This window comes from Microtus oregoni, unplaced genomic scaffold (assembly GCF_018167655.1).
Source record: "Microtus oregoni isolate MIOR12 unplaced genomic scaffold, Mior012 000009F_ref0000495, whole genome shotgun sequence".
Classification (NCBI taxonomy): domain Eukaryota; kingdom Metazoa; phylum Chordata; class Mammalia; order Rodentia; family Cricetidae; genus Microtus; species Microtus oregoni.
In genome coordinates, this window is record NW_024543068.1 from 56,640,572 (window position 1) to 56,666,069 (window position 25,498).

General features: G+C 39.6%; 1 protein-coding gene across 2 annotated transcripts in view; it reads right to left on the reverse strand.

Moving 5' to 3' along the window:
- Cog5 (component of oligomeric golgi complex 5) overlaps positions 1-25,498 on the reverse strand; it is a 235,607-nt gene that overhangs the window by 28,225 nt on the left and 181,884 nt on the right. For both annotated transcript variants that reach the window (XM_041657980.1, XM_041657978.1), the window contains 3 exons: positions 14,124-14,234; positions 13,393-13,455; positions 2,154-2,257 (listed from right to left, as the gene is read on the reverse strand). In XM_041657980.1, coding sequence (XP_041513914.1) covers positions 2,154-2,257; positions 13,393-13,455; positions 14,124-14,234 — 278 coding nt within the window. The remainder of the gene's footprint in view (positions 1-2,153; positions 2,258-13,392; positions 13,456-14,123; positions 14,235-25,498) is intronic.

Consider the following 25,498-nt stretch of genomic DNA (forward strand, 5'->3'; position numbering starts at 1 on the left):
CATAATGCTGAATCTTTTCCAAAAAGCAAGGGAAACGTTTCCAAATTCTGAGAATGATGCAGAGGAAATGGTGATGGTCTAGAAATGAACAACAGACATGACTAAAATCCCTTGAGGAAGAGAACAAAATGAGCTTGGTGACCTTCAAGTAAAGCAATGGTGGTCTTCCATTTCTAAAAGCAGACAGAACAGGGAAAGCAGGCTTTCCTTCCACCATGAAGGGTGTACAATGTAGGAAAGACTTTCCTAACAGCAGCAAGGTCACCACCAGGCCACCACAGTGTGCCCAGGCTCTGAATCAGAGCAGGGTGGTGGGCTACCTGAGCAGAGGAGACTTTGTCAGACTCAGGTCACTACAGGGCCTACTTTTATTCAGGCACCAGTATAAAGGGCTAAGTTGCAAAAAAATAACGTATTTTCATATTTTTTTACTTATTTACTGAATGAACAGTAAACACACATAATTGTGCTATATATTGATACACAGTAACATATGTATATAATGTGAAAAGATAAAAATCTAATAAACACATTATTTACAGTAAATTCTTACTTATTCCTCCTATCTAGTTATCTTTATACCATTTGACCAGTATCAATGCATTACCCCAACTTCCAAGCCCAGTAACCACTATCTACTGTCTGATTTTAGCACTTCAGATAAATGAGAACATGAAGTATTTGGTTCCTGTCTGGCTTATTTTTATATAGTATGTCTTCCAGGTTCATCTGTTTTATAGCAATCGGATTCTTAAAATATATGTTTATATTTAGGTGCTCTGATAGCAGATGCACATATATATTTTAAATATTATATCCAGTTAATGGTTTGACCCCTTTAATCATTTTATATATGATCTCTGAGTCATATTTTACAACTTTTGACTTAAAACCCATTTTGATTAACTACACCTGTCCCTGTTCTCTTTTGGTTTCCACTGTACAGACCATCTTCTTATCCCCTTTTCAGTTTACATATGTTCCTAAAGCTCAGATGAGTCTCACATGAAGGCCAAATCCACTTGGCCTCTCAGATCTTTTCATACTTTATCCAAAACATCATAAAATCTCCCTATTCCTCTGGAGAAGTGTGTTCATAGAGAGTAATATTTTGGAACAAATTCCAGAAGCATGTGTTAGCGTAAGTGAAATTATACTTCAGATGAAACTGGAGTTGCATATCAACAAATCTCATTGAGGATTAAAGTTTGATTTAAATTTACTAGAATATAACTATACTTGGCTACTAACGATCAGTTCTCCCAATCACTCTAAAGCCCTGAATAGCAGGTACTCCACAAGCTGTGCAGACATTCCAGGGTCTTCCAAGAGAACAGAGCTATGCAGAAGCTGAGGCTGAAGTGGGGATGAAGAATACACATGACTGAGAATTAGGAGCTGTGTGTCGTCACATCACCAGTTCTGCATGCAGCCTTTGCTTAGATCAGCGGTTCTCAGCCTTCCTAATTCTGTGACCCTTTAACACAGCTCCCCATATGGTGGTGGCCCCAAACATAAAATTATTTTTGTTGCTAATTCATAACTAATTTTGATACTGTTATGAATTGCAATGTGAACAGCTGTGTTTTCCGATGGTCCTAACCTGTGAAAGGATCATTTCACCCTTCAGAGGGGCCGTGACCCACAGGTCGAGAACCACAGCCTTAGAGGGACTCAGGCATTCCTGTAAAGATCCAGGGCCCTTCTCTCACTGCCTCCTTTCCCTATGCAAACTCTCATTAGGTAGGCTCTTCTTACAGAAAGCATGATTCGGACTCTAAGAGGAACAAGGGTCTTAGAGAGCTAAGAGAGAGCTTGCTCCCAAAGCCAGGGCAGGATTCAGACGAGTTCCCAAAAGGGCTATCACGACTATGCCGGGGATCACACAGATAAAGTGGAGGACCTCTGTGAGAAGGAAGGAAAACTACCCAATCCTGAAGCACCAAGCTGAGTTCACAACCCTGTTCTGTCTCAACAAGAAGAGAGATGATGGAAACAAGAACAGAGAGGATGGTAATGACATGCATAATCGAGGAGGCGAGGCGCTAACACTAGCACAAGAAAGCCTGGCTGGCAGAGTGGAGAGTGGGAGGGATAGGGAATGGAACGTTAAGGCTGTGAGCACTAGTAACAGTTTTAAGGAAATGTTTTACCCAGAGAAATCTTCCTGATGCATGGTGATGATTATGGCCTCGACCGCATCTGCCACTGATGTCAGTAAGGGCTGGATGGCATTCCCCATAAGAGCGTGAACCGTCTGACAAAGAGAAAAAAGGAAAGAAGCAAAATTAGAGAGACCAACACAAAGCAATCTGAGGAATGAAGTGAGATTCATTTCTGACTAACAGTTTTCATAGTCTATCAGAGTCAGACTGTGCACAGTCTAACAACAGAAGTCTGCTTCTCCCCCTAACCACTTTCAGCTATGACTCATAAAGCTCAAAATACGTGGACCACAGCACTGAGACTTCCAACTCCCCCAAGCATCCCACTCTGTCAACAGGGTTAGTGGGTAAATGATCCCTCGGAGAAAGTAAGCCACAACAGGGAGTAGACATGGTCCATTTACAAAGTTCAGAGCAAACCAACACATTATTTTTTGCCTCTCAAAAAAGTGAAATAAGCAATTCCTTAAAAATTGGAACATCGCCAGATTTTTTTCTTCTCACCAGAAAGAATAGGGCAGGAACACAGGTGATTCCTATAGGGTGGAACAGACAGGCAATCACAAGGTAAGTTTCTGTGGAGAAGTCCATGGGAGTGATTTTCTACTGAAGGTTTGTACTCCTGGGAAAATCTGGCAGGGTTTGGAGACTAAGAAGCAGGGAGGAATGTGTCACCAGTATCTACCAGTACACGACAGGGATGCTGCTACAGGTTAGACCACATGTTATATCCCACAGGCTACAGCATACACGAGAGAGCTATGCGCCAGTGTACCCATGCTGCTCAGGTAGAAAAGGGTTAATCTGTGGAAGGTCTGTTAGTTAGGGGTTTTGGTTTTGGTGTACATATACCAACCGGAATCGTGTCAACACCCCAAATAAAAACTGTATGTATACTACACATGCTTTGGTGGTAATTAAAATCACTGATGATGGATGGTCATGGCTTGTAATAATTGAAGCCAATAAGAAAAGAGGAAGGGGGACACTTATTCATTAAGTTTCTACATGTTACCCACAGGTCTTAATTTGTCAAGATAATAAGCATAATATATACAAAGGTGTGTGTGACCCAGTCTTCAGTCTAGTGATAGAGATGAAACATGATTATAATGGAAACACTTCAACAGAGCACAGTGGAATCATGGGGACTTCCATGCCACGCTGAAAAAATATGAAAAATAAAAGGAAGAAAACAGAGAGAAAGATGGGACTGGGAACGCATGCCAAATGCTAATCTACCTGGAGCTGAAGGACACAGGACACACAGACTACGAGAGCCCAACAGTGAAAGAGATGCAGCTGGAGTGTGTCTGAGTGGATCAGGAAAAGATGCAGCCCAGTGATAAAACACAGTCAAGATTTCAATTTAGAAAACGATCATACTGGAGAGTAGCCTAAGGGATTAGACTGAGGCAGGAACACAATCATGAGGCTGCAGGAGATACTGATGCCAAATGAACAAATTAGACATAGCAAGACGGGAGATGAAGTCAGCAGGGCTTGGCGGTTACAAAGTATGAAGAGATGTAAGAGTACACGTACTTTTTCTTTAATAGTTAGTAACATCACTGACTCAACATTACAAATAAAAGCAGGAGAAGTTGATCAATTCAGTTAGGAATAAGAATTAGAAATGCCTATTTGAAAACCAGCTATTAGGTAGGTACAGAGATATTTAAATTTGTACCTCCTGAGATGTTTTGGTTAGATTTGCTAGTCACCAGTTTTTGAGACAGGAGAAACACCAAGACAGTCAGTGCGCCCAGAGATTACTGCACAGATTGATGCCAAGTGGCATGTGCCCTTGGAGGAAGAGGAGAGACCTGATCGGACAGGTGATTTTACCTACAAATAAGTTATTACTTCTTCAAAAAGTTTTTATTCTCTCCAATTTACATTATATGTGAAATCATTTATAGAGAAGCTCAGGCACATTCAGAGGACTCTCCAAAGCCATGGGTGAGCAAGTAGAATAGCTGAGGCTCTTTGAACATGTCTGCCCTATGAGCCTGGGCTGTATGCTGGGAAAAGAAAGCAAAGTGACCACAGAGTACAGGGATAAAAGTGAAGACTGTCTATAAAAGGGTGCATTTCTTACTCAGGGTGAGAAGGACCATCTAATACAAAACAAGAGTGCCTACTGCAGAACGTAGGAGATACAGCTCGGGCAGTTCTGAGAGCTGTGGAACTCCAGGGTAGACAGGCAGGCTCTTCAGTCTACGGCCTTGCTCCCAGAGGACCACAGTGAGGCCAGGGCAAGGGTCAGTGGTTACTATCCAGGAGAAGACAGAAACTAGGTTTTACTTTCTGATCCTGATCCCTCCTTCTCACTCCTCATTCCCACTGGTCTCTGGCCTTCTCCCAAATGGTCTTCTGTAGCAATGCAATATCCTGAAAATCTCTTTTACATTTTAAGAGACTGAAATTTTTGCGGAACCACACAGCCAGAGTCAACAATAGACCTTGAAGTCACGTAAGACTGCTCTCCTACTCTACTCAGCCTTTTAACCGTCCTGTGAGAGAACAATGTGACAACCAACTTGCTTAACTTTTACAACTTAAGCTAACGCATAGCTGAAATTATGTACTTTCCCACACACGGGACCCACATAATGCAGTGTTACTATTTTCCAAAACCAGCAAATATAGAAGTTGAAAGCAACTTCCCAAAATTTACTATAAAGGTAAAAAGCAACCATTTATGATTATTGGTTGGCAATTTTTTGTTGTCTGGGTCAGCTGGAGCCAGTGACTTAAAACTTGTAAAACTCTGCTAATAATTTCTATGAAGGCCAGGTGGCTCATGTCTTTTATCCCAGCACTCCAGAGGCAGAGGCACGTAGATCCCTGTGAGTTTGAGGCTAGCTTGGTCTACAAAGCAAGTTCCAGTATAGCCAGGCTGTTACAAAGACAAATTCTGTCTCAACAAACCAAAAGAAAGAAAAGGAAGGAAGGAAAGAAGGAAGGAAGATTCTATAAAGTACCCCATTTCCTATGTGATGCTTCAATAAATACAGACTGAAGGCCTCTGTCACAGATACAGACACCATTGACACACACATGCAGAAGACACATACAGACATAAAGACAAAACAGACACACATAAGGTCAGACACATACACAAACCGACACCACCCTTACACAGAGACAGACATACACAATACACACGTAGACACAGGGATAAACAGATTCACAAGACAGCACACATGGGACAGACAGAAGACACAGGGAGCATGAAGTAGAAAATTCAAGGATGAACTCCCTCTTGGTTAAATGACTCCAAGGGGAAGTGATTTGATTTTTTCCTTAATGTGAGAAAACACTAATATGTAAAATCTCATATATATATATATATATATATATATATACACACACACACACACACACACACATATATATGTGTGAATGATATCTATCTATATTAAATCTAGATTCTGCAGATGAGAAACATGCTATATTTTGTCTTTCTTACACCTCCAGTAGTCTCTTGTTCCTCTCGCACATCCTGTTAGATTCTCTTCTCACGTTAGGAGTCCATGTCTACTCTCATGTAATATACGTATGCATATCTGACTCTAATTCCATATGCAAGAGAAAACATGTAATATTTGCTCAACTTTGACTTATTTTCTTGACCTGATGCTCTCCAGTTCCACCCATTTTCCTAAAAATGTCAAACCATTCTTCTTCATGGCTGAATAAGGCAGCATTTCTTTCTCCTCTCTTCTGGATGGGCATCAAGTCTGGTTCCACATCTGGGTGATGGTGATGGTGCAGATGTGAATGTGGATGCACACGTCACTCTGAAGTTCACTACCTCACACTTGTTTATTTTGATTTTTTTTTCTTTTTTGGTTTGTAGAGACAGGTTTTCTCTGTAGCTTTGGTGCTTGTCCTGGAACCAGCTCTGTAGACCAGGCTGACCTCCAACTCACAGAGATCCGCCTGCCTCTGCTTCCTGATTGAGTAGGAATGTGATAGTTGAGTTATATGGTAGTTACAGTCTTAGTTTACCTGGGACCCTGCATATCAATCTCCATATGTGGCTATAATGTTTACACTCATAACTGTAAATGTACGATAGTTCATCTGTTCCTAAATCCTCACTGGCAAGAGTTGTTATTTCTCTTCATTGGCTATTTTGATTGGGATCGGATGGAATACAGTGTAGGCTTAATTTGCATTTTCCTGATGGCTAAGGATGTTGAACATTTTTCATATATTCACTGGCTATTTATATTCTTTTAATTATTTGAAAATTTCATTCATACACATACTGAAGTTTAGTCATTTCCACACACACCTCCTTACCCTTACTTACTCCTTTTAGGGGATAATATCTGACTGCATTTTAGTTCTTCTTTTGAGAATTGTCTATTCAGTTCATTTCTTCTCAGAAAGAATTTGGTAGTGTCCTTTCAGTTTTTATTTTAGGGGCACTGATGTTAGATCTTTACAGGTCTGAAGGAATCCAGGTGTGAACACTGATGTTAGATCTTTACAGGTCTGATGGAATCCAGGTGTGAACCTGTAGAGAGTTTCTTTGTTGGTAAACTATTACTGCTTCAATCTTGTTGATTGTTATGGACCTGTTTAAGTTGTTTATAGTCTTTTTACTATATTCCTACAAATTTATTAATTTCTCATATAGTCCAGACTAGCTGAACTCACTAGTTACTGAAGATGGCCTTAGATTTCTGCCTACACCTCCTAAGTGCTAAGTGCTAGGGACTGAACACATTTGGATCACCCTAGGCTCCTAGGGTGTGAGAAGGGTATTATGGGAAGGAGAAAGCTGGGAGGTGGGGAATGTCTAATTGTATGTTTAAATTCAGCACGAGTCTCCATCTGACTCATAAGCCCCATTCATGCAGAATAAACTAAATATGTCTTGCCAATACTATTTTAAGAAGTGAACTATTAAGTATAATCTCAGAACTTGGGAGATGACAGCAAGAGGACTAGCAGCTGCAGGCTATCTTGGATACATAGAAAATTCAAAGCCAACCTGGGCTACATGAGACCTTGTGTTAATGGAAAATAAGTGAGCTGAATGTGGGCATGGTCGTGAATCATGGCAGGTGTGACAGTGTATGATCTGAGTATGACCATGCTAATTTCACATTAAGGCAAAATCATAAATACTCTTAGAAGAAATATTTTAAAATTTTGTGTTTACAATATAGTATTCAAGGTACAGAATATATTCAAAATTAATGCAAAAAGAAAAACCTAGGAAATTGTATGAAACCTTAAGGAAACAGATGATCTGAAATGACACGGACTCCAAAATTATGAGGAAATATCCTCTGTGATAAAGCAAATAATAATAATATTAATAACAAATAATAATGATAATGATAAAATACTACTAATAACGGAGTAAAGCTACAAAAACTAAGTCAATAGAAATTTTAAAGAAAAAATTGTATTATCTGAAGTTTAAAATTGACTGGGAGTTTACAACTGATCTACTGAAGTTTAAAATTGATTTATAATAGAGGAGCAAAGTCAATAAATCAATGATGCCTTCCATAGAAATCCATCTAAAGCTGAGAAAAAGACAACTAACAACTAGACCTCTGAAGCAGGTGTAGAAGGCCTATATTGCTAACTAAAGTTCCATAAGAAGGGAGAGGATGAGGCATAAAATCATTTAGAGGAGAAAAGAATTCCACAGTTCCCCCAAATCATGAAAAGCATAAATGTATAGATTTGAGAAAAATCAGCCATCCCAAATAGAATAATTTTGTAGAGAAATCCGTCTAGTTATAACAAAATCAAACCAATGAAAATGAGAGAAACAGAGAAAAGCTTGAAAATGGCGCTGAGAAAGGAGGAAAATCAGAAATATGGGGATCCATGGTAAAGACTGATGACATCTCATTGGAAAGCAGGGGGGGACAAAAAAATAATGGAACAGTTTTTAAAGAGTTAAAAGAAAAGAAAACCCTAGTGTTAGGAAAAAACATCAAGACTGGTGTTTTCTGTCCTAGCTGACTTCAAGTTAACTGCAGACTGATACAATGCTGCCAACAACATTTGGTAGGGCCCCCAGGTGCTCCTACCAAATCTCCTTCCAAAAAGGCTCCAAATTGATTAGCCCCCAGGTAGGCCTGCAGAAGCTGGGCAGCAAGCAGCAGAGCAGAAACAGAAGTCTCCCAACCTGTCCTTTGATCATCATTCCAGAGACAATCATTCCATCTTGACAAAAATGCCCCAATCTAAGCCAGAAGTAGGTAAGAAGTAGGTAAGAAGAGATTATATCATCTCCTAATCAACAACAGAAAAGGCTGGAATGTTAGGTCTCCAAACCAGGACCAAGGGCTAAGTGAGGTACCTATTAACATACCAGTGCTAAAGCTGGCTGTCAGGTCTCAGCATCCTTCAGTGTCCACCTTTGGAGGGTCCTCCTGGCTGACTTTTCTGTCTCCTATCCCAAACTTCTCCAGCCCAGGTACTAGACTGGGCCTTCCTTTCCCCCAGCTTCTCTAAATCTCTATATAATCCAGCCATTTTGGTTACACAGTCCTTTATGGTCTCTTGGCCTGTTTGCCTCCTGGCCTCCCCTTCCCCTATTCTTTACATGGCCCAGCTCAGTCTGCTAGTCATTTCTACTTTGGATTCTTTCAGATGCCTCTGGGTGTTTCTCTCTCATATCTTCAGTAAGCCTTCGCCTCCATTATAGGGAAAAAAATAAAAAAGAACGAAAGAAGCAATAAAGCAGAACAAAATTGACATATGAGGAAACTGAAGACTTCCCCCTTTTCCCATTCCCTGTCTCAAAATGAAAGACCTCTTTGTGAGCTTGGTCTGCATAGCCAGTCTGCCTCTCACCAGCATGGGGTTCCTAGGGTCTGCCACGCCCCATCTAGCGCCCTATCGTTTGAACGACACTACACTTAATAGTAGATTATACATTACTATCATGCATACATAGGTCATTTATAAATAAACCACATTCCAAGTTAGAAAACCTATATTTAAGTTGACCCCTCCACCTATTCAAAATACAACACACAGAGACGTGTAAACTGTAAGTCAGAAAACAAGACTCAAGACCAACTAAATTTCAAAGAACGTGCTAGAGCTGCTTCCACAAGACCTCAGCTTGACTCCCAGCACTCACACGGCAGCTCACAACGGTCTGTAACCTCTTCTGGGCTCCATGAGCACTGCATCGTTTTTTGGTAATTTAGAAGATCAACAAAGTTGGTAAAACCCCAACTAGATTAGTAATAAAAGAGAAGGCATATCAACAATCAAAAGTGAAAGGGAGGCTGTCACTAAGAGTCCTACCATATTAAAGGACAGCAAGTGACTCTTAGGCACATTTTGCTGACAAGTTAGATGACGTAGATGCATAGATAAATACCTGGCAAGTCAAAGTTCAAATCTCATTCCAAGGTAAATAAATAACCCAAATAGTCATTTATCTACTAAACAGATAAACCTATAGTCATAAACCTTCCTACAAAGAAAAGTAAAGCTCAGATGGTATCAATAATGAAACTATCATTGAAATAAAAGGTCACACAATATAAAAGCCTTTTAAATATTTACTGAGACCAATATTAAGTTGATAAAAGAAGAAGGTAATGATAAAAAAATTATATAACACCATCCTTTATGGACAGAGATATAAGCACTCAACAAAAATCAGGTAAACCAAACCCAGAAACACATAACAAGGATAATACATCAAGACAAGTGTTTTGCATGAGATTTGTAATGTATTTTATTAATAGAATAAAGGGACAAAATTACACTGTTAATTCAATTGTTTAAGAAAAGATTATTTAAAAGTCCCAGTAAATTGGGAATATATGAAAATTTGTTCATTTGGCAAAGGCCATCTATGAAAAACTGTAAAGTAGCATCATAACACTACAAACCTTACAGCTATTACTACACTAAAAATGATAAAAATAAATCTTTTAGGTCAGGAATCAGTTAGTGGAGCACAGTTCTATTCAGTCCATGATTCGTGGTCATAGCCAGAGAACCAGGATATGGGGAAAAGCATAATTACCAAAAAGGAAGAAATAAAACTCTCGGTTTAAATAACTAATAGAAACCTTCATAGCTGGGTGAGGCTTCTACGTAGGACAGTAGGAAAGAGGGGTAACAGAAAGCATCTTGGGGACAGCCAGCGTATCAAAGATAGGCATGGACAAATAATTACCAAAGGAAACAAAAGGAGATCATGCTATATTCCATATGCTCTCTACAAACTAAGGAAGTCTGTTATACATTTTTAAAAGGATTTTCCTAAAATAACTATGATTATAAAAATATCAGAGCCTCAACAATCTGGAATATTCTCTTAGAGAACATCAAACCCACACAAAAGAGATGGGAAGCACTGCCATATATAAATCCAGCAACACAGTCACTATCTGCACGATGAGACAAACTCACTAAAATAGATCAGAATAATCGTGCCAAAGTGACTTAATGCCACTTATCCCTGTGCTTATTAGAATGCAATGACTCTGTGTTTATTAAAAAAATTAAAAGTGCTTTAATCCAGCACTTGGGAGGCAGAGGCAGGCAGATCTCTGAGTTTGAGGCCAGCCTGGTCTACAGAATAAGTGCCAGGACAGGCTCCAAAGCTACACAAAGAAGGCGTGTCTCTAAAAAAAAAAAAACAAAATGTTAGATAGCTCTCAGGAGAAGACACAGGACGATGTGCAGCAAAGAAATGACGATCATCTCTTCCCTGATGGCATCCAAGAATTGCAGAACCTTTAGGTTTGTCATTCTGGTCCAATCTTACAGAATGATAGTCTTAAAAATGATAGTTTCTAAAAACTTTTACTAAAAACAATTGCTTTACTATGGCAGCTTCCATAATATTTAGTAATGAGATAAACACCATGGGAACAGGAGGACAGAATAATATGCAGGTGTCTCCTCTCATTCTCAACATATCGGATCTCTGCACACATGGATCTATGTCAGTACACTGCTCCTGTTTGGCCTCAAGAACCTATGAACTATGTGTGTTTTCTATGTTTCCCCTTTCCTGTAAGACTTGTGACACATTTCCCCAATGTTCTTTCTTCCTTCAACTCCTCTTTGAATGCATTTGTCCTGGTGTCTATTTGTAGACCTTCATCTCTTCATTATTATTATTATTATTATTATTTTTTTTTGGTTTTTGGAGACAGGGTTTCTCTGTGGCTTTGGAGCCTGTCCTGGAACTAGCTCTGTAGACCAGGCTGGTCTCGAACTCACAGAGATCCACCTGCCTCTGCCTCCCGAGTGCTGGGATTAAAGGCGTGCGCCACCACCGCCCGGCTTTTTTTTTTTAATAATTTATTTAACTTTATTTTATGTGCATTGGTGCAAAGGTGTCACATAAGATCCCCTGGAACTGGAGTTACAGATAGTTGTAAGCTGCCATGTGGGTGCTGGGAATTGAACCCAGGTCCTCTGGAAGAATGTCCAGTGCTCTTAACCACTGAGCCATCTCTCCAGCCCTCTCTTCATTATTTTTTTTAAACTCTTTCTTCATGATCTAAATCCAATCAACATTTTACATTTGTTATCACAATACATATACTGTAATATTTTATAAATCTGTTAACTAAGGCAAGGAGAGCATATAATATGACTAAGATTAGAGCCCATTAGACAGCTGAGATGGGGTGCACAGGTTGTCTGGTTTCAGAGTCTGTTAACAGGGCATCAATTAGCAATTATGACGTAATGAATGAGTCAAGGTAGCAAAGTACAGTGGGACATGCCTTCTGTGCTACGAAGATCCGTGTTTAACAGGCCTATGACTCTAATTTTTGTTTGTTTGTTTCTAATACAAAATGGGTAAAATTTATCTATCTATCTATCTATCTATCTATCTATCTATCTATCTATCTATCATTAAGGTAGGATTTCTCTGTAGTTTTGGAGCCTGTCCTGGAACAAGCTGGTCTCGAACTCACAGAGATCCACCTGCTTCTGCCTCCCGAATGCTGGCATTATTTATAGGTGTGCTCAACCACCATCTGGCCAAAATGGATATAATAGCTGGGCGGTGATGGCGCACACCTTTAATCCCAGCACTCGGGAGGCAGAGGCAGGCGGATCTCTGTGAGTTCGAGGCCAGCCTGGTCTACAAGAGCTAGTTCCAGGACAGGAACCAAAAAGCTACGGAGAAACCCTGTCTCGAAAATAAAAAAAAAAATGGATATAATATTACATAACTTGAAGGTGACAGTATTATTTAAGGGCTTGTCTGTACATGTGATGGAGGAAGGTCATTGGCTAATAAAGGAACTGCCTTGGCCCATTTTATTGGTTGGAAGATAGGTGGGAGGAGTAGGCAGAGCAGGACGCTGGGAGGAAGAGGAAGTGAGCTCAGTCTCGACAGCTCTCCTCTCGGGAGCAGACACCTGAGAGAGACGCCATGCCCCCGTCCCGGGATGAAGCTCCGACCCAGGATGGACTAGGCTAGAATCTTCCTGGTAAGCGCACCTTGGGGTGCTACACACAGATGATTAGAAATGGGCTAAGTTAATATGTGAGAATTAGCCTAGAAAAGAATGGGCCAAGCAGTGTTTAAATGAATACAGTTTGTGTGTTGTTATTTCTGGCATAAGCTAGCCGTGCGGGCGGCTGGGGTGCTGGGGACGCAGCCCCGCCGCCCTTATTACTACATACATGTGTCTGGCAAGTCTATTACTGTCATAAAAATGGTGATTTTGATTGATTTTAAAGAGTTTTCTACTCTATGTACTCAAGCCTCTGAATCTCACACAAAAATTAATGGTGGCACATGCCTTTAGTCTTGGCACTGGGAGGTAGAAGCAGGCAGAGCTCAGTGAGTTCAAAGCCAGCCTGATCTACACAGTGATGCTGAGGACAGTCAGGACTACACATGAGACACTATTTCAAAATAAAAAGAATCCCTAACTTCCCAAGAATTAGAAAGGAGTTATTTTCTCTCAGTATGTGTTAAAATAAAAATATACCCTAACTTTAAATTTTCCTACAAAAGTAGGATTCTACACCTTGGTGTTCCCGACATTTGAGACTGGATCTGGGCTGTGGAAACAAAAGAACACATATGTATCTCTTCTCCAGAATAACTAACAAGTGCTACGCTGGGTATATATATATATATATATCACATACTGAATTATTCTGAAATTATCCTCTATTCAGCCAAATAACTTTAAAACCACTTCAGTATCTATAAAGTCAGACTAAATCTACTTACCTTTAGGGCTGACATTATAGTTTGCTCAGCAGCTGACGGGAAGGCACTCTGACTGGCGACCACCTAGAATAGTTTTGATGCAGTTATGATTTTACTTAAGTCATTTATTTTTGTAAACACTAATTTTGACTTTAATATGACAAAACTTCCCAGAATATACATTAAAATATTAGCACTATTTTATAATAATAATAAATATCTCATACTTGCTTTAAAAATGAATTCATTGAAAACTTTCATGTACAAAGCTGACATTTCACAGGGGGATCATTAGGTATTCACTTTTACTGATAAGATAAAGGTCAGAAGAGTGGTGTATTTACTTATTTCTTTAAAAATATTCACTTTTCTTTAGGCTACTGTTTACATATATAAAGTTCAGATGGTTGCATTTCCAGAAATCAATATAAATATCAATAAGGACATTTAAATTAGGTTGACTAGAACCATACTAATGGCCTCTGGTACAATGGAGAAATGACTAAAGGAAGTGGGATGTGGACCCTGGAACATATCTTCTCATTTTATGTTTCTAAAGCCTACTGCTAAGTCTTGAAAGGGTCTTGCTAAATAGGTCACACTGGCCTACTTCCTGATGCTTCAGCCTTAGCCATCAAGGGCTAAGTATATGCATATGCGATTATACGCATATGCCACCAAACCTGATTTAGAGGTTCAGCACCCTTGGGTCTTCTAAATATTTATCTTTGAAAAATAAAGATAAAGGTTACCTTTGTGACTGCTTGGTGCAACTTAAAGAGGGAATTCACCACGCCTACATTTCTCTTCTGTCCTTCAGTGAGAGGCCCAATCACCTGGCTTGCATCTCCTTGAGTAGAGAGCTGTAAGAATTCAACATATAAAGACATACTAAGATGACGGACTGTATCTTTATTTTTTAACGAGGAGGACATGCATATTCTGCTGACAGAGACAATGTTCAAAGGAAGTATTCATGTCACGTTAAATAAAAATTTAAACTTCAGGTACAAGAAATCTCCATAAAGACAACACCTCAAAGGTAACTTCAATTAGTCTTCTGAAGACCATGTCTTTTAAGACTCACGGTTGATGGACCCTTGAGGTGTGCGTGCTCATTTAACACACACACATTACAGTCACCTCAATGTCACTGGCAACTGTCAACAGGCTATTCTGAATTCAAACACTTAAGTAATTATAAAAGCAAGGAAAGACAGGAGAAAAACCTTATATATATTCAACAGCCATCTTAGTACTCCATGGAAATGAATTAGAGAGAAGGAGCCATCATCTTATTATTCATAGCCTTTTAAAAAGAAATTACCCATGATTATATTATGCGTGATCGGGTGATAAAAAATAATGCTAAAGCTTCCCCTTCCTGATATTTACTTCTAAATACATAGTTTTAGGGGAAGGGATATGGACTGCCTTATTAGATTAATCTCTATCAGTTACAGTTTAGGACTAAGAAAAAAAAAAAACATGCACCAACCATTCTCACGCTGATCCCATTACAACTGAATTCTCTATAACATTATTATCCAAGGCAAACCTGACCAGGACATAACACAGCTTACTGCAGAGCTGGCACAGACCTCTAATACATGGAACTCAGGCTTCTTAGGAGACAGAGCTCTATAATCTAAATGAACCACGAGAAAGCAATTGCTACTTTTTCTTTAGATAAATATATATACATACATACACACACAAGATTAAATTCAACTTCTACTTTTTCAATTTCAATTTGTAATAAAACAGAATTTTAAAAAGTTTTAGCAGTTTTAATTTTTATAAAGGCAATGCTACTTTGTTAAAGTTGTAACCCATAAAACAAGTTATGAAGTCAACCTAAGACCTCTTGACACCAGGTTAAAGAATTCATTTATTTTGACTTACAGCAAGGGCAGATCTCTAACCTGAAAACAGGCTGTGTTCTAATACAATCACATTTAAGTATGTGAAGTGGGGGGGGGGGGGGAATCCTCTTTTCCTATTGTAACTATGTCAAAAACAATCAGCACTCGGAAGAGTTCGCAAATCCCAGTCTGAAGCACAGGTCTTGCCAGAGAGGGCGCAGTGCACTGCAGGTGGGGAACAGTCCTAGGTCCTAGGAGGGCATCTGGGGAGCAGAATGACAAGAGCAAAGTTGGGGGAAGGAGTTTATGCTAAATAGAAATCTCACTATAATGGGCAAGTAAGTCACAAGCTTCAGGGCGTAATGGTATATGTTTGTAGTTACAGCTTCCATGGATGCTAAGGCAGGGGGAGGGCTTCTGTCAGGAGCTAAAGGCCAGCAGAACTTGTCTGAAAAAAGAAAAGTGATGACCTGGAGCTGAACAATTTTTAAAATCGAATCTCTCTGTAATCTCAAATTCACTGCCAGAACACTGTGGCACTCATTCCATTAATAAGGGTTGGTCATTTCGTAAAGTTTTGTAGCTATAGAAGCCCACTTCAAATCCACAAGGAAGCTATACAGAATAATACACCACCACACATTGGCCAGGGTCTGGAGAAAATGAGTGCTCAAAATTGCTCATGGGGTATAAAATAGAGTAACCAATTTGGGGATATTCTAGCAGTTTCTCAAAAGTGAATATAAATCTAACGATGTAACCTGGTCATTAAACCCTAGTTACATACACGAGAAATTAACATGTATATCCATTCAGATGTATGCACACAATCACATGTTCATAGCAATTTCATTCATAAAATAATCTAAAGAAAAACAATCAAATGTCAACCGATGTATAAATAAAATGAATATGCAGACAATCAACATTACTTGACAACAGAAAAGGCACAAAGTTTAGATACATGGCTTATCATGGAGGAATCCTGAAAACATTTTAAGTGGGAGAAGCCAGTCACAATATATCACATAATAAATGATTATATACATAGGAAAAATCCACAAAAATGAGATTGTTAGTTGCACTTAAGTGAGGGATAAGTGGGAATAAGCACTTTTTATGGGGTGAACCTGGGTGTGAATATACTGAAAACCACCAAACTGGACACTGGAATTGCTTAGTCAAATGCCCTAAAGCATATCTTAATCTGCTGGCCTGTTGTGGGTACCCTGTCCCTTTAAGAGACAAGCCCTGCCCACTCCCACCCCCACCCCTTCTACCAAGGCAAGAGGGTTACCGCCCTCCTCCTCTCCAGCCCACAAGCTTGTTCTGCCCCACCCCTCTCTCTGACCTTTAGCTTTGGTTCTCTCTCCCCCCTCTCCTTCTCCCGTTCCTCCCTTTCCCCTTCTAGAACCCACTAAATAAACTCTATACCCTAGCTCTCTCTGTGTGGTGTATCTACTTATCTGTCTGTCTCTCACCCAAGGGGACCCATCTCTTTAGGAATGATAACAAAGGCCACTGTGTCCTCTCTGGCTCTGGGTTATCCCTTCACAACTTTCCTACTCTTCACCTCTTCCTCACTGTCCCAGTGTCTTTTCTTCTCTTAAGATGACTGCTCTAAATACACCAAATTCTCCAATACTGACGTCTACACCCAATTATTCTTTGTTGTGAAGGGCTGTCTCCTGCTTTGCAGAATCCTTGACTTACAACAACTAGGCACTAGCTCCCTGTCCTGGGAAAAAGGAAAAGAGAACAGAAAATCCTCCTTGGCGGAGGACTGGGGGAGAGTACACTGAAGACCCTGTCTTGTCTTCTCATGAGAACTCCAGATGTTCTTATTCAATTTAGTGATAATTCAACCTATTTTCTCTTTCAAATTTAATATGCCCAAAGCCAAAAACTTGATTCTCACCTTCCCCAATCTTGTATCCTTCTTACAGTTTTCTTGTATCTCAGCAAATGGCGTGCCCCACTATGAGCACCCTAGGCTAATAACGTTGCAATTTTTACTCTTTCTATCATTCTCCATGGTTAATTTATTGCCAGTTCCGGCATAGCAGATCCCGTGTTTTTACTCTTGAGGACTAAGGGGATCTCAGTATCTAAAATTACACATATGTGTATACACATGTGCTTGAGGATGTGCATGTGCAAACATGAGCCCACGACAGCAGGAGAGGGTGTCACATACTCTGAAACTGGAGTTACAAATGGTTGTGAGCCACCATGGGGGTAAATGGGAACCAAACCTGGGTCCTCTGTAAGAGCAGTAAGTACTCTTAACCATTAAGGCAATTCTCCAGACCCTCTAATTTCTCTTGTACTTTCCTTCCTTCCCTTCCCTTCCCTTCTTTCCTGTCTTCCGAGACTAGCCATCACTCTGCAGCCCTGGCTGGCTAGAGCTCACTATCATCACAGACTGGCTTTCAGTCTTGCTGCCATCCCCCTGCTTCAGCCTCCTGAGTGTTGAGATTGCAGGCGTAAAACATCACCACATCTGACACAGTAGTATTTCAAGTTAGATTTAGAGTCAACCAAAAATCCCACACAAACTTAATATTAGTAGTAACATTCATATACTGTTGAATTTACGGAGTTTTATTTGTTTAGTTCTGAACAAAAAATGTAATGTATTTCACATGGGTTAGTTCCCTAGTTTTTGCTAGTTTATAGACATGTTGTACAGAATGTCTCAAAGAAGATGCCTTTTGTGTGTTTAGTCAATGACTTGAGAGCTACTATTTTAAACCAGAGTTATTTGAAATGACTAGCCTGCACAAAGGCCCAAAACCAGCACTAAAGTAGGAACAATATGAAATTGAAACTAATAAAACATAAGAAATGTATACACGGACAATATTTTATGCCATACTATGGATGAAAAAATGGTAGAAACCAAAGAAATGTTTGAGTTTCAGATATCTGTCTCTCACTCTCAGACACACATCTAAAAGCTAAACAAATGCTTGAATAATAAAATAACTCCTAAGTAGAAGAAAGAAATAATATTCCTTTTTAAATTTAACTATGAAATATATGTTTCTGAGATTGTAGCTATACGTTACAGTGCAGGAGGAGCAGCCCATGAATTCTGGATGTGGCCAGATCCGCACAGAAAGCTACAGTGGAGCTAGAGAACACACCATCTCCTGTTAGGTTGTGGATGGAATATCCCGAGTTCCCCAAGCACTACTGAATCAGAACAAAAATTGGCAATCAAGGGAAGGACAGCTCAAGGTCCTAGAAAATGTACTGAAAATTACCTGCAGGGAGCACTAAAGCTGACTCAGAAAAATGTCTAAAAAAACAAAAACTAGAAAATGCATCATATAGTTCAAATTATAAAAGATTAATTCTCTTTCTAAATTTCATGGAAATACCAATTAGTAATCTATATGTCCATGTTCTCCATTAATGTTATGGCAATGTCAAGACTACAGGGTAACTTGTTTCGTTCTGTTTTTCAAGATAGGGTTTCTCTGTGCAGCTCTGGCTGTCGTGGAACTTGTCAGTAGACCACACTGGCCTCAAAACCACAGAAGTCTGATTGTCTTTGCCTCCCAAGTACAGGGATTAAAGGTGTGTGCCATTATCGCCTGGCTTACAGGGTAATTTTTTATGTGGCTTTTCCATTATCTTTCTAAACATTTTTCTGTACATTAGAAAACATACAAGAGAAAGTTCATACTAGAATTTCATAATGGAGAACAATGTGGCAGACATACCAATTGACAGTGGTGTCCTGCATAAAAAGTAGAGTAAATACTATATACTCAACACAGGCTCTAAAACTATTAAAACAAGAGTTAATGAACATGCTGTTATACCCTCACTTACTTTTTGTTCAGGAAGTGACGAGTCCGCTTTTCTACTTACCAAGGTAATTTTTAGCTGGACTGTTTCATTGCTACAGTAGTTGTTTTCACTTATGCTCATGCATCAAATGCTTTTATTACAGATCACCCAGCACATATTTGAGACAGAATCCTTTGTTCTAAAGTAACAAGTCTTTCTCTGTCCTGCCAGTGAGCTAGCTCCCAAATAATGACATGGAGGCTTCTTATTAATTATGAAAGTTTGGCCTATAACTTAGGCTTCTCCTCTCTCTATGCCCAGGAGTCCAGGGTTAACTCTTCCTGCCTAGCTATTGGCTATTCAGCTCTCTATTAAACCAACCAGAAGGCACCTTGGCAAAGACACATCTTCACAATGTAGAAAAAGATTATTTCAAATTACAATCTTGGTCTGAATAAAAAAGTATTGTCTAAATAAAAAGGGAAGGTTTTAACTTTGATAAAGTAAAATTATATAAATAAGAACAATTTTAAAGTAAGAGTTACAGTCACAGGGTCCAGTCCATTTGTATTTGGCATATTGGGAGAAAGTACACTATTTATACTATTTATATGAATTTAAAGTTTTATACCCAAGGCATTTTTATAGTTGTATTATCATCTTAAAACTATCTTTTTAGGCTTCAAAACATTTTCTTAGATAAACAATAAGAGTTCTACCACAACTGAAAATAATAAGTTCTATGTTAATGCAGATTTTGCTATGATTATAAGTTCTTAAAATAAAGGCCAGGAGTGGTGGCCCATGCCTTTAATTCTAGCACTCAGGAGGTAGAGGCAGGCAGCTCTCTATGAGTTCAAGGCTAGTCTGGTCTACAGAGTGAGTTCTAGGACATCCAGGACTACATAGTGAGACCCTGTCTTAAAACAAAACAAACTTTTAAGATGCATCATTTTTATGATACGCAATTCAGTTACCATTTTCCTTTGACCATGGGTCATTTAAAAGTGTGTTGTTTACTTTCCAAACACTTGAGGTCTTTACAGATATCTTCCTATTGTTATTCAGGAGGAGAGTAACTGACTGCTGAAATCTGCTCAAGCATTTTCCCAGAAGCAGATTTATATAACAGAACATTTTATAATTTCCTGGGGTTTACAGATCCCCTGAAACTCACCCACTCACATTCAGTAAACTAACACTTTGTATCTTACGATATTGAAAAATGTTAAGATTCTATGAGGGAGACACGGTGTTCTTGGTTATCACCATGGAGATCTTTCCACATGCCACCACTTGGTGCTGCTTAGCTGTCTTAGCAAGTGCTCTCAAACGGTACAACCTCATAGTAATGATGTGCACAGAAATCACCGCCTTGGTCTGTGTAATAAATCTGCTACACTAACAGATAACAAGAGAGGCATAATAGTGTTGAAAATGCAAATGAGTTCACTTATACTCAAATGCAGCAAATTTGATTGCACTCATTTTTCTTTCAAGAAAATGCTCATTTCTCCTTTCTTTCCCTCGTTTGCCCTTGGCATGTGTATGTGAATCACTCTCTTTTTACCTGCCTCCCACCATTACTCCCGCATTTCTCGATTCAGAATCTGATCTAATACTTATAACTGTGAGACATGAAAACAAACCAAGATCCCACTGACCCAATTCCTGGTTTGGTGCCATGGCCGTCATCTTGCCTCAGGCTACCCCAGGCTTGCATCCTTAGCAGCCCTCGGCAACAAGGTAGATTTCCGTTACAGGTTTCCTGGAAGGAGACTGTAACCTGTATTATTGTGTGTATCTCTGTAGGTATGCTATGTGGAAGCTGCTGACACAGCCTCCGCATGGCTCACTGCTAACAGTCCTCTCTCCTGAAATACACTTTCTAACAGTAGCATTCTCAAGCACAAGAAGGAATTAAGTTATTTGCATACATTGGAACAGGGTAGGATTATAAAATATTTTATATTTACATTTTATAGTTCTGGGATTTCCAATTCAGGTGAAAAGCTGACTAGATAATTCAGACTAATCCTTCCTATGACAACATGTGGAAAACCAAAATACTTTTAAAAGTTTCACTGGGAACGATGCTGCGTATCTATAATCAGGAGACTGAAGTAGGAATGGTAGGTAGAAGTTAGTCTAGGAGCGTGAAGCACTTGGAGGCAGTCCGGACTGAGCAACTCAGCAGGGAGACTCCAAACAAGGTCTTCTTGATGGTATTAAAGCAAAATGGGAAGGAACACACACTGAAGAATTACAGGATAAAACCCAGTATTTGCTGGGTTGCAGATGAAAGATACAGAGATTAATGAAGCTTCACATTTTGGAATGCAGGAGGAAAACTAAAATATTTTTATTGAGAAAAATAAGGGTGAAATAGGTAAGTTGAAGACAATGCAGATTTTTAGGTGGTGGTGGCGGCACACATCTTTAATCCCAGCACTCAGGAGGCAGAGGCAGGAGGATCTCTGATTTCAAGGCCAGCTTGGTCTACACAGTGATTTCCAAGCTAGCCAGGTAGCCAATGTTACACTGTGAGACCCTACAGTGAAAAAAAAGAGTCTAAGAAGATAATACATATTTTTAAAACACAATGAAGATCAGTATATGCAGTATTCCCAAATTTCCACAATCAGAAGTGGAAGTGGCTAATAGCCCAGAAGACCTCTACACTTTCGTATGACTGAGATCACAGCAGAGCCTCCCCGAGACCCTTAGGGCAGCACACGCAGCCTATCTCCAGAACCCATCTTCTCATGTACTACGAGAAGAGTTTCAATGTAATTATGCCTACTTGTACACAAGGGGTTGTTACACCAGGAAATGGTTTTGTTTTGCTTTCTCAAATTGTACTGCACTTAAACATGCCTAAAATAAACTGTCTCAGACTAGAATTTGAACTGGATTTCCTTTTGCCTCACACAGATGGTTATTCTGCTGGCTCTGGTGTTTGCAGAGACCCTCATACCCTTGAACTTGACGTTATGGACGAGCGGCTTTGCTGAGTCAGGTTTATGAAGTACTTTCTCTCCAGTGCTGCTGCCTAAGAGAGCCTGCTGCCAAATTACAAATATCTGGAGCAATCTTACCTAAGGTTCAGGACAGCAGTCACTGTGTGAGCAAGCAGCCAAGCAAAGTCACCTAGTTTACAGTTCTTCCAACCAGCACAGTGCTGAATGCCATGCAGACCTGTCTGTCACAGCAGTGTCTAATGGAAACATCAGCACACTTATACTGACATTTTTAAAAAATTAAAAAAATACATAGTTTTTTAAAAAATAGTCTTTTTAATTTCAAAAAATATTTTTTTGTTGCTGTTTGTTTGTGTGAGAATGGGCCATGCTTTGCTGCCCAAGATGGTCTTTTTTTTTTAAAAAAAATATTTATTTATTCATTATGTATACAATATTCTGTCTTGTGTGTATGTCTGCAGGCCAGAAGAGGGCACCAGACCTCATTACAGATGGTTGTGAGTCACCATGTGGAGTGGAAATTGAACTCAGAACCTCAGAAAGAGCAGACAGTACTCTTAACCACTGAGCTATCTCTTCAGGCCTCTCCAAGAAATCAACACATCTACTACTGACCTATCATAGCCTCCAGAAAATCAAGCACTTACAAATCTGGAAAGCTAGAAGCAATGGTTTTAAAATATTTCAGGCTAAAAACAACAGACGCAAAGATGGATGGGTGTCTGATGATCAAGAGAATCATGAGCCCAAAGAGACCAGTGTGCTTGTACTATGGCAAAGTTTCTTTGGCATGAGAAGCCATGGATACATCTGAACTGCTCATACGCATACAAACGCTTTCCAGTGATTTCAGACTTCTTTTGCTTTTTTATTTGTCTGAATGTGACAGCAGAGACCACTGTCATATTATACAACATGGAATGACATCCCTGTGGATGATATTAAATTCTCCACAATACTTTTAAAGCTAAAATAAACAAACTCTTTTTTTTTCCTTCCCTGAAAGAAGGTTTTTCTGGGTAGCCCTGGCTGTTCTGGAACTCACTCTGTAGGTTAGGTTGGTCTTGAACTCAGAGACTGCCTGCCTCTGACTCTTGAGTGCTGGGACTAAAGGCATGCACCACAGCTGGCTATAAACTCTACTGTCTTTATATCATCATTATAGGTTTTCCCCCAAAGTTTATGAATGTCAAATCTCCAAGGCACTTATGAAATTATTCATGAAATAAAGTATATATTTACAAAGCTTCAAAACAAAACCCTAGGTTCATAACTACTGACCTTATACAGTGTTGTTGACCTGCATTAAATGGAAACTTTCTACTAAATGTCATTCTGTTATTTCTTCAACGGATCTACAACTTAATTACATGTCCATGTTCTTTTCACAGTTCAAAACATTTGACATTTACAATAAGAGTCTATATTTCATGCCTTAAAATTTCAGTGCTAGGGAAAAAAACCCAATAATTCACCTTTAAAAATACTTCATTAATAAGTATGTTTACACGTTTATATAATGATATGTTTATAATATATTTATTATTTTCTTAATTATAAAACTTTATAATCTTTTTATTTATTTATTTGAGTTTTGAGACAGGGTTTCTCTGTAGCTTTGGAACCTGTCCAGGAACTCGCTCTGTAGACCAGGCTGGCCTCAAACTCACATAGATCCGCCTATCTCTGTCTCCCGAGTGTGTGTGCAGATGCAGGATTAGGAGTAGGCTTTGGGGTTTCATTCTCTGCCTACAGATCAGGTGGTAGCTCTCAGCTACAGCTGCAGCATCTGCCTGCATATCACCAGGCTTTTTTTCATGATGTTAATGGACTAAACTGCTGAAACTGTAAGCAAGCCCTCAACTAAATGTTTTCTCTTATAATAGTTGGCTTGGTCATGGTGTGCATGGACCACATGCCAACCACTACTGCTTTACCAAGTCCCAGCATTTACACATTGCAGACCACAGCTCTCCAGCATCTTTCACTTTAGTGATTTTCATTATGTTATGGGAATTTCCTTATCCCTTTCTTTTGGGAAAATTTATGCGTGCTTTGTTGAAGGATGAAGTGTATACAATGGCAGTCTCTTTATATCAAATAATTCTTTGGAAAAAATCCCTACCACTGTGGAATCGTACAGCATGACAACATGCCTACTCCCACACAGGAATCATAGAGAAGCTAATGATTTACTAACTGGGCACAGCAGACTCCAAGGATGAAAAGCACACAATCAAGAGAAACAATGGACCAGAGCCTGAGGCCATTAACGGCAAGCAGCATAGAATACTGCCCAGGATCGGTGGCTTACTGGAGGAATAGCAAGCTCTGTTATGCCCCAGGGGGAGCAAATTCTGTTAAGAAGATAGGCTGGCTTGCTCCCCCTCTGCCATACACAGGCGTATACACTGAAGGAATCAGAATGGTTCAGTATAATGGAAAAAGGTAATATGTCAGCACCTTCCCCTGTGGGAGCCTATGAGGGGAACAAGCCATATTATAAGACCAAGGCACAAAGGGGCGCAATTAGGAGGCAGCTCAGTGCTTGTGGTGCTACATGGTACACATCTTGCCCCTTGAGGAATGAAAATTGCTTTACGGGTTGGTTTCTCATGACTTAATGTCTGATCCCTCCTGACCACAAAGACCAAGATTGTGCAGCAGGAAGTTTAAGAGGGCACCTGACGGGGTTTTTGAATATCGAGAACAATAAGCATTTAGATTCTTGTTAAACTTATTGTTTTCTGCTTAAAGAAAAATGTTGTAATAAAGCCGATGACCGCTTTCACCCCAGAATCATTGAGTCTGTTCTCAGTATCGCCTGTGGTTAAACTATAATTCAGTTAGAGAGCATACAAGATACGGTCTGTTTTCAATACGTGGGCAGCCATCCTGACTCCCTTCAGATCGTGTTGGGCTCCCTCCTTAGCAGACTCCCCACCTCCTCTTTGGGGCCTGAACCCCATTGGAGTCGAGCTCTGGCAATGGTGTCTCTTCACAGCAATAGAGCAGTGACTAAAACAGATGGCAAGTTTGCTAAGTCAAGGAATACAGATCAGGCAAGGTTATATAACAAGTCAAGACAAGCGACTGGGTTTCAAAAATCCAAGAAAAAAAAATGAGTAAAAAAAAAAATAGATTCTCTGGTAAAAGGCTTTAGACTCATCTTTAGATATAAGCTTATATTATACATACCTTTGAGAATAACAGCAGAGCCTTAGGGTAAACATATACGCACTGATAATTTATGATTGTAAAAATGTATATTATTGTGTTCGTATCATTGTGTGCTGTGTATGTACTTGAGTGTATGTGGACTTACATGTGTGTGGGTGTATGTGTATGTGTGCAGATATGGAGGCCAGATGTTCACAGCAAGTATCTTCCTTGATCGCTCTTATACACACACACACACACACAACTGAAGAGAGCGTGGGAGAGGACAGAGAAGGCATGGTGCCAACTATTACATCTGAG